Below are 14,172 nucleotides of genomic sequence, written 5' to 3' on the forward strand. Positions count from 1 at the left end.
TAGTGGCCGACAATCAATGGGCGGTGAATCAGAACATTAAATGAACCTGCAATTTACATGTTAATCACGTGAAGAAGATGACATTCAAGCGAACCAGAATACAAACCTTTTGAGCGGACCACTCTTGGCACAATGAGCGAACCTGCTAGATACACAATAAGCGAACCTGTGTATGTCACATGAGCGAACCTGTTTGATACCTCACGAGCGGACCTGTATGGTTTGACCAAATGAGCGAACCATGTCTGACCTGATCGTATGACGCGAATTCGGACCCGAAAAACCGCGATTACTCCTAAACGACTTGGAGTTTCGAGCTGAAACTTGGTAGGGTTGTAGATCAGATCTATACGCACAACATATCCAAAAATCAGACGAAACGGACCATGAAAACTCGTTCAATTTGACGTTTTTCAGTAAAAAACGTAAGAAATGAGTAGAAGATGAAGAAATCGACGAAATCGGATCTGAATCGGCTCTGAAATCGCAGAAATCTGTACGAAAATGATGTGTTTGATCAAGCAATCGAGCTCCTAGCTCTGATACCAATTGTAGGACCGGTTTTGACGCCGTTCGATTGCGTAACGAACGTTCGACGTGCGGAATCCGTGAACGTGCGTGGCCGAACACACAATAACGTACTAGAAACGTGAATCCATTGCAAGATATGACGTGTACGGTACAAGATTCACGATTACACCACTTTCTCTCTCTAGACTTTCTCTCTCTAGAATCTTCCAAGTCTTCTCCTAATTCTCCCAAAAATCTTTTCAAAATCTTACTAAAATCATGACATAACCTCCTATTTATATGGTCAAGGTAACTTAATGAAAGTTCTCATTAATTACAAGTTTGCCACCTTGCCATTTCTAACTAAATATGACATTATGCGCTTAATTTCTTCCGGCTTCTCACTACGACTCGGATTGACGAAGGCGATAGACAATAAATGCATCAACATCGCTTATTTGGCTGCTTCACAGAGGTTTCGCTTATAAAGTCAGAGGTTCCTCTTATGTGTCAATGGTCACACAAGCGAAACCTCATCTCATATATAAGGCCAAAGGTTCCGCTTGTAGGTCACTTTCACCCTTTCGCTTATATGACCATTTCTCACCGGCGATTTGAAGCGGAACCTATTTCAGCCATTTCCAAGCGTTGTGCTGCCCGTTTTTCATCTGTTTCTGTTGCATCATTAGTGTATTGATCATGGGCAAGGTAAGTCTTCGTTCAATTTGTTCGATTTCATGCTTTATTTGACATGTCGGCACCTGTTTTGGAACTGAACATAGATTTATGCTTGTATATATGAAATTGAAGATTGAAAATGATCATGTGCAGTCGTTTTGATGTCTAGATCATGATATTATGCTTTGATTGTTTCAAGTTTGTCATCTGATGATGTTTGTTGATGTCCGAATGTTACGGCTGTAGATTTAGGGTAATTGTTAAGTCAAAAATGTAATCAGAATCAACCCCTAGTGTCGGTTTTGTCGTATTGATAGATTTAGGGCTTCAATTTTAGGATTTGATCAGCCTTTGAAAGGTTTGTTGATAGTTTTGCTTGAGCGGTTTTATTCCAGATGTTTCGCTTATCTGTACAGAGACATGTTCCGGTTATGTGTTCATATATGTTCCGCTTCAATGTTCATCATAGTTCAATTCATATATGTTCCGCTTCAATGTTCGTCATAGTTCAATTCATATATGTTCCGCTTCAATGTTCATCATAGTTCAATTCATATGTGTTCCACTTCAATGATCATCATAGTCATATTATGTTTCGCTTGTATGTACCGTGTCATGATTATCATAGTTCATCAAGGTGTTCCGCTTGTAAGTCAACAACATGTTCTGCTTATGTGTTCAATACATATTCCGCTTGTAAATTCATTACATGTTTCGCTTGTTTGTTCAACACATGTTCCGCTTATATGTTATTACATGTTTCACTTATAGTGCACTTGAAAACTTTAGTGTTTGAAAAATTTCTAAGTGTCTGATTCAATGTGTGTGATTTGCAGGTGTCTAATGTGGTATTTGATCCTCTTCACAACAGCTTTTTACCGAAGTCATTGGTGCTTTGCATAAGGCTTTCTCTCGTCTGAGCCAGGATCACGAATTGACTTGGATATTCAAAAATATCCGGAACTGGTCAATTTCAGTGGCATTTTGGAGTTCATGAGACGTATTCCTATTCAAATGGCATTGACGGATCAAAGACCATTGTATAGATCTCATATTGAACGATTCTAGAAGAATGCCGTCTACGATGAGCAGAATAAAGTTATTTCTTCAGATGTAGAAGTACATGGCAAGTTGGAGAAGATTCTTGTTACTGAAGCTCTCATACGTGAAGTGATCAACTTTCCTGATGACGCAGATTCTCCGATGAGATTTCCAGAAAGAATGTTGAAGGGATGCATGTTAAGGATGGGATATCAGGGAGCATTAAATGCCGCAAATTATTTGAAGTCAAAGTTTACTAAGCCTTACAAGTTTTTGATTCATAGTATTCTGATGTCGTTAAGTCACACCAAAGGAGGTTATGATGCAATGAGAGACTACCAAATGAATATGGTGACCGCATTGGTGTTAAACAAGAAATATAACTTTTCACATATCATTTTTCATTACATGGCAGAGAACATTACCTCAAAGGTCAAGTCTTGGACGTATCCGAGGTTTGTACAGATGCTGATAGATCACACGTATCCTGAGATCGACAGAAATATTAAGGATGATTTATTGGTGCAATCACACATGAATGAAGTTTCTATCAAACAGCTTGTGAGATATCATCCAAACCATCCAGAACCGAAAGTTGATGTTGTATTCTTTGGTGCCATTAAAGATGCAAATCATGTCGATCCAGATCCAGTTGAACACCAGAACTGGAGGAATGAAGCTGAGATGAAAGAAGCGGCGTATGCTGAGGAGTTGAAAGTACTTGCAGAGTTCAAAAATACAAAGAATGAGTGGTATGTGAAGGAATCTGGGAGAAGACGTAGGAAAGCTACTCCTATTGTTAAAGAAGGTGAAGGATCGTCATCAAAACCTAGAAAGAAGCAAAAGAAAGCAGCAACAATGTCTTTGGTTGATGAACCGGAAGAAGATAATCCGGTGGTAACTGCAGAGAAAGAACAAGTGGCAGCTACTGAAGATGATCCATTTAATACTGATGTTTTGTTTGATACAGATGTTTTGGAAACAGGGCCAGAAATTGTTGCTGATGTTGATAAAGTGGTAAATGTTGAAAGTCAGAAAGAGAAAGAAAAGATTGTTGATGATGTTGAGGGTGACGATGTAGATAAAAGTACAACAAGTTCATCAAGTTCTTCAGATGATGGTATTGATGAGATTGAAAGTCGAAAAAGAATTCAAGAAGAGATAGAGAAAGAAAAGCTGTTAAGAAAGAGAAAGAGAGAGGAAAAGGACGATGATGATGTTTATGTGCCTTCTCCAGAGCATGTCTCAGGATCACAATCTTCTCAAAGAGTTAGAAAGAAAGCTGGAGGTCGAAAGAAAGTGGTGTCTCCAAAGATTGTCAAAGCTACTCCAAAGATCAAAGTAACAAAGACTGTGTTCAAAAAGAAGAAACAAACCAAGAAACCACCTACACCACCACATGAACCAACACCACCACAATCACCTATCCAATCACCACCCCGTCAACCTACTCCACCACAACAATCCTCACCACCTAAACAACCAACACCTCCAAGACAACCATCACCTATTCATCAAACACCACCACCACAACAACCTTTTGTTACCTCACAAGATATATTTCAAACACCTCCACTCACCCAAGTGCAACCTGGTTTATCTAGCAGAGGTCTTTATACTCCACAGGATAATCTGTTAGATGTTGGACATTTTGATTTTGCCAACACTTCACAAGTTAGAAATGTTGAAAAGAAAGTTGAAGAAGTTGTTGCTGAAAACAAGAGGCTGGCAACTGAAAATAAGAAAGTGTCTGATAGAGAAAGACTTCTTGAGATGCGTGTGAAGAAGTTAGAGAATGAAAATCAAGAGTTGGTGAAAAAGATTGATGCTGATCAATCAGAAATTGATATCTTGAAGGTTAAAGTTGCTGAACTTGAAGAAGAAAAGGCTAGACGTGATGAACAGAATGAATACTTTAAGTTGAAGAACAAAGAATTTGAAGCAGCCAAGGCATTAAGAGATCATGAGTTCTACATGCTGAACAAAGTTATCGAAAGCATGCTTGGAACATCGTTAGAACAAAAGTTTGAAGAGCTGCAGGTTGAAGAACTAAGAGCTGAACGTCAAGCCAAAATAGACGAGCAAATGAAAGATAAAGGTAAGGGAGTTGAAGGAAGTTCAGCTGTGTCTGAAAGATCAATAGTACCTTCTATGGTGGTTGATAATCCCGAGCCTATCACTGCAATATCTGGTTTGTTTGAAGAGGAAACACATCTTGAAGAGTTGATGGGTAACATTGATGATGAGGATGATGAAGAGGAGGATAAGGAAGATGAAGAGGATGAAAAAGTATTCTCTGCAAGCAGTCATGGATCTGGTAAAGATGATGATGACGAGGATGCTGAAGGTCGTACAGGTTTGAAAGTTACAGAAGCTTCCACCGAGAAAGCAGTTGATGATCTGATGAATGATTCGGTAAATGAAGAATCAGGGGAAGCAAGTGGAAAGGGGGAGTCTAGTAAGTCTCAGATCGTTGAGCATTCTGAAAAGTTATTCTTGAGTTTAGATGTTTATAGATAAATGTTGCAAAATGTGAATCCGGAGATCAAGTTTGATTTTGAAGAAGAGTTGGAGTCTTTTGATATCAATCATCAGCCTGAATACACGTATAAATATGTTGAAGAGGCTGATAAGTATGATCGAGTTGAGATTGAAGACTGGACGGATGATGAAGAGGTAGTTGAAGATAATTCTAAGTTTCCTACACTTATGGAGTTCTTTGCTGAGGAAAATAGAGAAGAATTGAGGCAAAAGGTGACTGAGGCAGTGAAAGAAAAGAACTTCGAGAGCACTCAAAAGGAAATGGAAAAGGAAGATAGATCGAAATGGTTCAGAAAGAGTCACGAGAGAAAGTTTAAGAGACCTTTGAAGTATTATCAGCGTGATAGAAGTGTGTCTCTCGGTGATATCATAAGTTGGGGTTATTTACCACAAGTGAATGCGTATGCGATTAGGCGAGAATGCAGAGTTCAATACTTTGAACGTTTATATGACATCATGTCATTACCTTGGTGGGATGTAGATGAACTACCGAAGGTTAGATGTTTGGATTACCCAGCCCGAAAGAATGATGTTGCTATGTGGGGTTACATCAAGTATGAATCTTTGAAAGAATTTCATAAATGGAAGCCACATCATCCAAAGCGTGTGCAGAGGGTAGATCCAGAGACTGGTGTTACAGAGACTATTCTTAATGTCAAGCCTCCGATAACAATGAAGACAATTCCAATGCCTCAGATGGAACAAGATTTCTATAAAGGCTTCATTGGTTGGGTTTATAGTTGTATTTCAACCGAAGCAATCATTACTTATAGAGCTGGTGGGGAGATTCAAGAAATACATGTTTATGATCCAATGTGGCTGGTAAATTGCTCGGCGAAAGATATCGAGTGTCTTTTCATCAACAAGATTCACTATCAACCAGCAGATAGAGAACAAGCGCAGCAGTTTCAATGTGTAGTTTCTCTTTGCTTTCAGAAAGGCATCAATTCTGAGAGTAAATGGAAATCATCTTGGTGGTCGCTTGACGAGAAGGTGAAAAGAAAAGCTAAGCGTGAACGTCAAAAGCTTGAAGAAAAGAAAGGTACGTTTTTGAAGATGCAAGCTGAAGAAGAGAAAGCGAGGAACAAAGAGAATGAAAGAATAAGGGTTGCGCTGAGCAGGAAGCCAAAGCCAAGGGAAGAGACGTATAGAGCTGTTTGAAGACCCAAAGACTAGACAAAGACTGCGGCTTTATCCAAGGGGGAGTTTGTTGGTGCATAATGTCTAAAGCCTACGTCTTAGTTGTAGTTGATCAATGTATAGGGTCTATTTTGGTTAATTATGTAATGTACAGGGGTTAAAGGTGTAGTTGTATGATTTTGATGTTTAGGTTTCGCTTGAATGTACACATGCCATACAAGCGGAACCACTTGATAAGGTTTCGCTTGTATGGTCATGACCATTCAAGCGGAACTACCTCAACTATAAATACCCCTAGTGTTTTCTCATTTTGTACGTTGATGTCACAAGTGTAGCCGACCTGCTGACCTTGTATTTTCTGAAAGTTGAATGAGAAAACGTTGTTAAAGTGTATTCCTTCTGTTTCTACTCATTTCTTCTATGATTTTGCTTTGATTCATGCCAAATATGTATTTCCGCTACATATTCGGTAGGTGCTAGCTCCGATTGTCTCAAACGAAGGACAAACTCGATCCTACAAGAAGTACAACAGCTAGGAGAAAATTTAGAATCCTGGACATTATATACTAATGGTGCATCTAATGTAAGAGGTGTAGGTTTGGGTATACTACTAAAATCGCCACAGGGGGACATATTACCCCAGGCTATTAGGTGTGAATTTCCTGCCACTAATAATGAAGCAGAAAACGAATCTTTGATTGAAGGATTAGAGTTAGCCAGGAATATGAATGTTAAAAGCTTACAAGTATTTGTTGATTCCTTGTTAATTACTAATCATTTTAATGGGACCTATGCAGTTAAAGGTGAGAAATTAATCGAGTATCTCGAAATTCTCAAAAGAATAGCAGGATATTTCGATGTTTTTACGCTTGAACAGGTACCAAGAGAGGATAATGCTGAAGCAGATGCCTTGGCAAACCTAGGATCATCAGTCAGGATACCGGAGGGAACCCGAATAACAATACTACATATCCTATACCCCGCAGTGGATCTTCTCAGATCTCAGGATAAGGAAGTAGTAAGTATCCAGGGTCCTGATGATGAATATCCTAAAGAGGATCCTAAGTCATGGACGGCTCCAATCATAAGATATCTCAAGGAAGGACACATCCCAAAGGATGAGAACCCCAAGGCCTTTAGAATGAAGGTATCATGATTCACTATTATAAATAATATTTTGTACAAGAAATCTCTTGCAAGACCATATCTGAGGTGCTTGGAGGATCCTGAAACTAAAGAAGTGCTTCAGGATATACACGAAGGGGATTGTGGTACCATACTGGGGGCAGGTCATTATTCTCAAAGGTATTAAGAACAGGATACTATTGGCCGACACTGAGGAAGGATGCTGCAGAATATGCTCGAAGATGTGATGCATGTCAAAGGCACAGTAATATATTACACCAACCAGCTGAACCACTATATCCTGTTGCTTCCCCTTGGCCATTCATGAAATGGGGAATGGACATAGTGGGAAAATTGCCAAAATCCCCAGGAGGAAAAGTCTTCATGCTGGCAATGACTGATTATTTCTCTAAATGGGTTGAAGCTGAAGCATTTGTCCAAGTCAGAGACCAAGAAGTAGTATCATTCATAAAAAGGAATATCCTGACTAGATTTGGAGTGCCAGCTGAGATAATTTGTGACAATGTTTCTCAGTTTATAAGTAAGAGGACTACCGACTTTTGCAAGAGTTGGGGAATTAAAATGATTACATCTACTCCAGTACATCCTCAAGCAAATGGACAAGCAGAATCCTCGAACAAGATAATTGTCAACAACTTGAAGAAGTGATTAGGAGCTAAGAAAGGAAGATGGGTAGAAGAATTACCCTTTGTTTTGTGGGCCGATAGGACAATTGTAAAAAGTGCAACTGGGAACACTCCATTTTCCTTAGTATTTGGAGTGGAAGCAGTGATCCCGACAGAAATGGTGATACCTACAGCAAGATCCAGTCTCAAGGATCCTGAGAAGAATCCCAAAGCCCTATGTCAGGAATTGGACACTGTGAATGAAATAAGAGATGCGGCAAAGCTAAGGATGGCAACATATCAATAGAGGATATCCAGAGCATATAACAAGAATATAAGGACTAGAAGGTTCCAAGTTGGAGATTGGGTGTTAAGAAAAGCTTTTCAGAATACTACTAATCCTGCCGATGGAAAGTTAGCTCCAAAGTGGGAAGGACCATATGAGGTTGAATCAGAATCCGGGAAAGGAGCATACCGACTCAGAGATATGGAAGGGGATATGCTACCAAGATCCTGTAATGCTATACACCTAAAGCTCTATTTCAAGTGAGTTTAGAATTTAATTTCTAACTCAAGATGGTATGAATTTTATCTCTTTTAATATATTTGATACTATTTATTCTTTCGAACCCAATACTGACTTAAGCATCGGAGGGGTGTTAGCCAGGCTAACACCCAGCTTAGTTTATAGTTGTTTTGCAGTATATGCTTTGGGATATAGCTCCAGGATATACCCTCAGGATAATTCGAAAGATTAGAGGATTGGCCCCCTCTCTCACGTTTAAGGGATCATGATCCCTTCATAGGTTTAAAGGTATTCATCTTTATCTCGAATTAGGTTTAAACACCCCGCCTGGAGTGCAAGCTATCCAGGAATAGTTCAAGATAGCGGGACCAGTCCATGTAAAAGTGGCTAACAATTTCATTATTATTGGCTATATCCTGGATCCTAAAGGTATATGAGGATTGATCACCCTCTCTCGCGAAAGGGTATTTTCATACACTCTAAGGTTTAAAGTTTTTCACCTTTCTAAGTCTTGGAATTTATACACTCCCGCCTGTAGCGCATGAAAACTTGGGATTTTCCCCAGAATACCTATGGGTTTATCCCCAGAACACTAAGGATTTATCTCCAGGATATTTTAGGGTTTATCCCATGTAATACAGAAATTATACAAACGGTTGCAATTGATGTTCGGAAAATTTCTAAGTGTTCAAAGACATAATGCACATGGGACACTCCTACTGAGGCAATTGTGCAAAGCTCAAAGGATCAAGATTGGACCTAGTACACTAAGTGTCCCTGACTGGGGACATCTCCGTTGGAAAGATTGCAAAAGAATTGAAGTTTGAAAATAGGGTTGTACTCTACCTCTGGTATGATCTTTCCTCTAAAAAACCTTATCTAAATCGTTTAAATTTTTGAAACTATGTTTGATAAAAGCTTGATTATAACATGTATGAGTATCCTAATTAGGATATGCTTTCAGGATATATTCTCAAAATATATTTTTAGAGTATAATTCAGGATATTTGGTTGGAATGTTTGGGACATGATACTTGGGTTAAAAATTAAAACTATATTCGTGTCAAACAACTGTTATCAAAACAAGCTTTGTAAAAATAAAAATTGAACAACAATAAATAAGGCCGAAAGAAAGTTATATTATTAACATATCAAAAGTTTATGCTTTTGGTTTCATCTCAAACCGAGACCCATCCACCAAAAGCACAATTAGTTTCTAACCATATTCACTTAACAGTTGAAGGCTTCGTCTTGGAACCCAAGATACCTCCACTTCCAAATATTATATTGTTCAAGAAATACCATACTAATAGATGACCAAGGGCTTTGTCCTGAAACTCAGGATCCCTCCACCTTTGGCCATCATATTGTTTTAGTGCAGGAAAAGTAAATTGTTTAAAGGACCGGAAACAAAATTGTTCAAACAAGTACAACCATTAAATTTAAAAAATGGGCTCCGGCCTCGGCATCAACATCCATCATCGCCCATTTTGCTGCTTTCAAGGGGCAGCACCCTCTTCCACCATGGCTTCATCAACATTATCCTTTCCAGCATCCTTCCCGGCATCCTTTCCAGCATCCATCCCAGCATCGCCACCAGCATCCTTTGAAGCATCAGCATCATCCACCTTCTCGGACACCTTAGCAGGCTCCTCCGCAGTAGACTTCACAGGAGGCTCCACAGGGTTACCACCAAGATCTTTCAACTTCACCTCCCAAGCCTCAACGTTCCATGAAGGGCATTCGAAGCCCAGGGCCTTAGCCTCATAGGCCATTTTCAATCTAGCCTGGAGGAGGGAGATGACAACAGAGTTCTTGAGGCTTTCCCGATTTGAGGCCATATCATGCTCGTGTTGAACCTGGGCAGCATCGGACTTGGCTTGGGCCTCGTGGGTGATCTTCTTGATGGTAGACTGGTGCTCTTGGGTTATTTCCTTGTACTTGGCTTCATAGTGCTCTAATTTGGCGGTGGCAATCGTTGCTTGGTCCCAATGGTGGCTTCAGCCTTTTTCAGCTTGCTCTCTAGCATCGTGTTTAGACCACATGCGTCTTCATAGAGGAACACTAGACGTTCCAGACCCTGCGATCAAAGGGACAGGTATCAATATATAGATATGTATATTGAATATGTGTGTGCAGGATATAGGATAAGAATACTAACCTGATTAAGGAAGCCGGTCATGAATTTGCTAGACTCGGTGAACCCGTGATTCTCAAAGGGGAACACGTCGGATGAGGCTGGAGAATCTGCTTCCTTCCTCTTACGAGAACTGGATGCTCGAGTCTTGGATGCTGGAGGAGCTTTGGGTGCCGTAGCGGTTTCGAACCGGTAGGCTTTGACGTGATTGCTGGCTTAGGGTTGGTTTCTTGCTTAACAGGCATAAGGCTAGAGTAACTGTCCAACTCATCAAGCTGGAAGCCTTCAAGATGGATAATCGACACAATAAAGAAGGGAGAAATACTTAACTCTTAATACTCATATTCTGTAATTGGTCTAATAATATACTTACGAGACATTTCTGAACTTGATTTTTGGCTCGAACTTTTGAAAGACAGGGAGAAGGTTCTTTCATTATCAGGAAGTCGGTAGATGTTTTTGATCCTGAGTTCCAATTCTACACTTGGAGGGGCTAGATCTCTGAAATTTGGTGCACAAGAAATGAAGATGTCAGTTAGGGATATAGTTTTAAGATATATTTGGGGATATTCCTAAAATCCTAAATCCTACCCGAAGTCAACCATTCGACTGGCAGGTCAAAACCCTTGACGATAGAATCCCTTTTTATGAAAAAGAACTTTTGTTGCCACTGATCTTCGTTCTTAGTGGCCTTGAGGATTAGGGGGTTCTTAGAAGCGGAGAATAGAAGAAAGCGGCTATTACCATGGGACCTCAGTCGATATGCTATGGGGAGATCTTCGACACAAAGATCAGGGACATGACGAGATTTAATTTGGTCTAACACCATTAAAACTCTCCAAACTATTGGCATGGTCTGAGCATAACTAAGGCCAGTGAGTTCGAAAAAGCGGGAAATGAAGGCTGGAAAAGGATACCGCAGTCCCAAGGAGAAGGGATAGGCTAAAAAACACACCCACTCGTTTGATACCGCGTCTGATCGGACCTCCCAGTCGAAGGGACGAATGATCACCCCGGCATGAAAGGCACCGGAATCTTTTAAGGCGGCTATGTCGGGATTATTAAAAGAGCAAATCTCCTTTTCGGGTTCTCGAAGAATTTTTTGACTTTCAAGAGTTGGGGCTCACTCGTTTCAGCATGATCTTGTTCGTGAGGCCATGGAAGATTTCAACTAGGAAACAAGAGATTTAAACAGAGAAAAATAGAGAGAAGAAAGAAGGAGAATACCTGAAGAATTGCATGAAGAAGTGATGATCATAATGCAGAATAGTCCAGCTAATTATAGAATGGATATAGGGGGTGTTGAGTAAATATCGCATGGGGTGTTGTAGCGTTTCACTTCAACCGTCGTTTCAACTCAATAACCTCGATTCACGAGATAAGCTTTAAAATATATCCGTTGGAATTGGTACACCAACATATATATTTTGGGGACAATTGTTATGGGTGGTTTTCTGCTCATGTATGCTGAATAATATTCTGACTATGTTTCTTTTGTTTATGATCAGGATACTGGATCAGGATATTGGTAACATCCTGATATAGTATCCTGGTAGTGGCTAATTAATCCACGTGCAGGTTAATGGTGCAAGTCTATAACGTTCAAGTGGACTTCATCTCCCAAAGACTCGGGCAAATCTGTTGGAATATGAACGTTGAAGCCGGAAGACGTGGACTACAACGTTCACAAAGGGAATATTCTTTATATCCCGGATTTATAGGCTAGTTAGTTAGTTTTATTTTACTATAAATAGGATTGATCGAATCAGATAAGAAAACACACAATCTCTCGAACTCTCTTTCTCTCTAGCTGCAAACACTCACAACACACTTACAATTGTATTCAAATCGTACTTTAACACTTAGTTGATCCGCATCATATCCCGCACTGTATCCTGATATTTGAAGTAATAAAAAGAACAAGGCAGCTGCGATTGTCTGATTGTAGATACAACTCGATATCCTGAGCCATATCCTGAAAACTGTTTTTATAAACAACTAAATTATAATATTTTCGATACACATTTTTAGCACACTACCTCACTTAACTAATTTGATCACTTAATTGCTTCGGTAATTTTTGACCAAAACAAGTACGTTTGGGAATCCAACTTCGGTCCAAATAATGGAATATCCCATTCGATTTATTCACTAACTGCTTGCCATTATGATAGATTTTTTCCTTCTTCAAAGTCCGGATGAGAGTCTCGAGACGATGCTGGGCGTGAACATTACGAAAGCTATGCAAATAGCTTCGTCTGCTGAGGGCGTCGGCAACGACATTTGCTTTGCTTGGATGATAACGAATCTCACAGTCGTTATCGTTGAGAAGTTCTACCCATCGGCGTTGACGCATATTCAGTTCTTTTTGGCTGAAGATGTGTTGTAGGCTCCTATGGTCGGTGACGACCGTACACTTAGTACCATAAAGGTAGTGTCGCCAAATCTTCAATGCAGAAACAACTGTGGCTAGCTCGGGGTCGTGGGTTGTATAGTTCTTCTTGTGGATTTTGAGCTGGCGAGATGCGTAAGCGATAACCATGTCTCGTTGCATGAGGACACAACCAAGGCCAAGGTTCGAGGCATCACAATAGACAATGAAGTCATCGTTTCAGTCGGGTAGAGCAAGAACGAGAGCATTGCAAAGCATATGCTTGAGGGTTTAAAAAGTAGTTTCTTGTTCGGTTCCCCAAAAAAAAGGCTTGTCTCTATGCATCAAGGAAGTAAGCGGGACATTGATTTTCGAGAAGTCAACAATGAATCGATGGTAATAGCCCGCCAATCTGAGGAACGAGCGTACATCGGATTGGTGATTATGGAGTAACCCAACTCTTAACAGCTTAGATCTTCGTGGGGTCGACGTGAATACCTTGACTATTAATGATGTGACCGAGGAATTGAACCTCCTCTAGCCAGAATTCACACTAAGAGAACTTGGCATAGAGTCGATTCCCCTGGAGTAACTCGAGAAACAAACGTAGATGTTGCGCGTGTTCGGTTTTCGACTTCGAATAGATAAGGATATCATCGATGAACACGATGACGAATCGGTCAAGGAATGGTTTGCACACACGGTTCATCAAATCCATGAAAACCGCAGGTGCATTGTGTTATGGGTAAAATTCTGAGCTCCTCATATCCTGGGAAATATCTTGGGTTATATCTTGAATAAATGATATCTGCTTATATCCGAGATGCTCATTCAGGATGTCTATAATATCCTGAATAGTATCCTCAGGATTACTAACGTGTTGAGTGCAGGAGTACGCGTGCAGGTGCCCAACGTTCACAAAGACTCTTTCTCCAAGAGACTCGGTCCAAGTCGTTCAAATGAAGACGTTGAAGCCGCATTACCCGGACTACAACGTTAACAATGGAATATTCGGAAGCATCCCATATTTGTAGGAATTTCAGTTTGTATTTGATTACTATAAATAGGTGGGTATACCGGATCGAATAGGACATCACAGCTACACTTACACTCTTGTTCTCTCGCAACCTGTACTCTCACACAAATCATTGTAACACTTAGCGATCTAGTCAATATCCTACACTGTATCCTGAAGTTTGAAGTAATAAGAAGAACTAGGCAGCTGCGATTGTCAGCTCCCGAGGTTTTGTGCCGGCGATCTAGATTGATCAAGGGCTTTCCTTGTACATCTCGTGTCAACCCCTTTACTTTTTGCTCATCGTTTGATCATAGATACAGCTCAATATCATGAGCCGTATCCTGAACACTGTTTTACCAAACAACATAAATAGCATATTTTCAACACACTTTTCAGCACACTACCTCACTTAACTAATTTGATCACTAAATTGCTTCGGTAATTTTTGACCAAAACAAT

The 14,172-nt window shown here is 40.1% G+C and overlaps 1 protein-coding gene across 1 annotated transcript; it reads left to right on the forward strand.

Moving 5' to 3' along the window:
• Nucleotides 1-1,209: 1,209 nt before the first annotated feature.
• Nucleotides 1,210-4,749, forward strand: LOC110906828 (troponin T, skeletal muscle-like). Its single transcript, XM_022151902.1, has 5 exons — nt 1,210-1,218; nt 2,025-2,078; nt 2,257-3,570; nt 3,856-4,459; nt 4,553-4,749. Exons 1-5 carry the CDS (start codon nt 1,210-1,212, stop codon nt 4,747-4,749), a joined length of 2,178 nt encoding a protein of 725 aa, XP_022007594.1.
• Nucleotides 4,750-14,172: the final 9,423 nt, after the last annotated feature.

The sequence above is a fragment of the Helianthus annuus genome, chromosome 14, assembly GCF_002127325.2.
Source record: "Helianthus annuus cultivar XRQ/B chromosome 14, HanXRQr2.0-SUNRISE, whole genome shotgun sequence".
In the NCBI taxonomy this organism is placed as follows: Eukaryota; Viridiplantae; Streptophyta; class Magnoliopsida; order Asterales; family Asteraceae; genus Helianthus; species Helianthus annuus.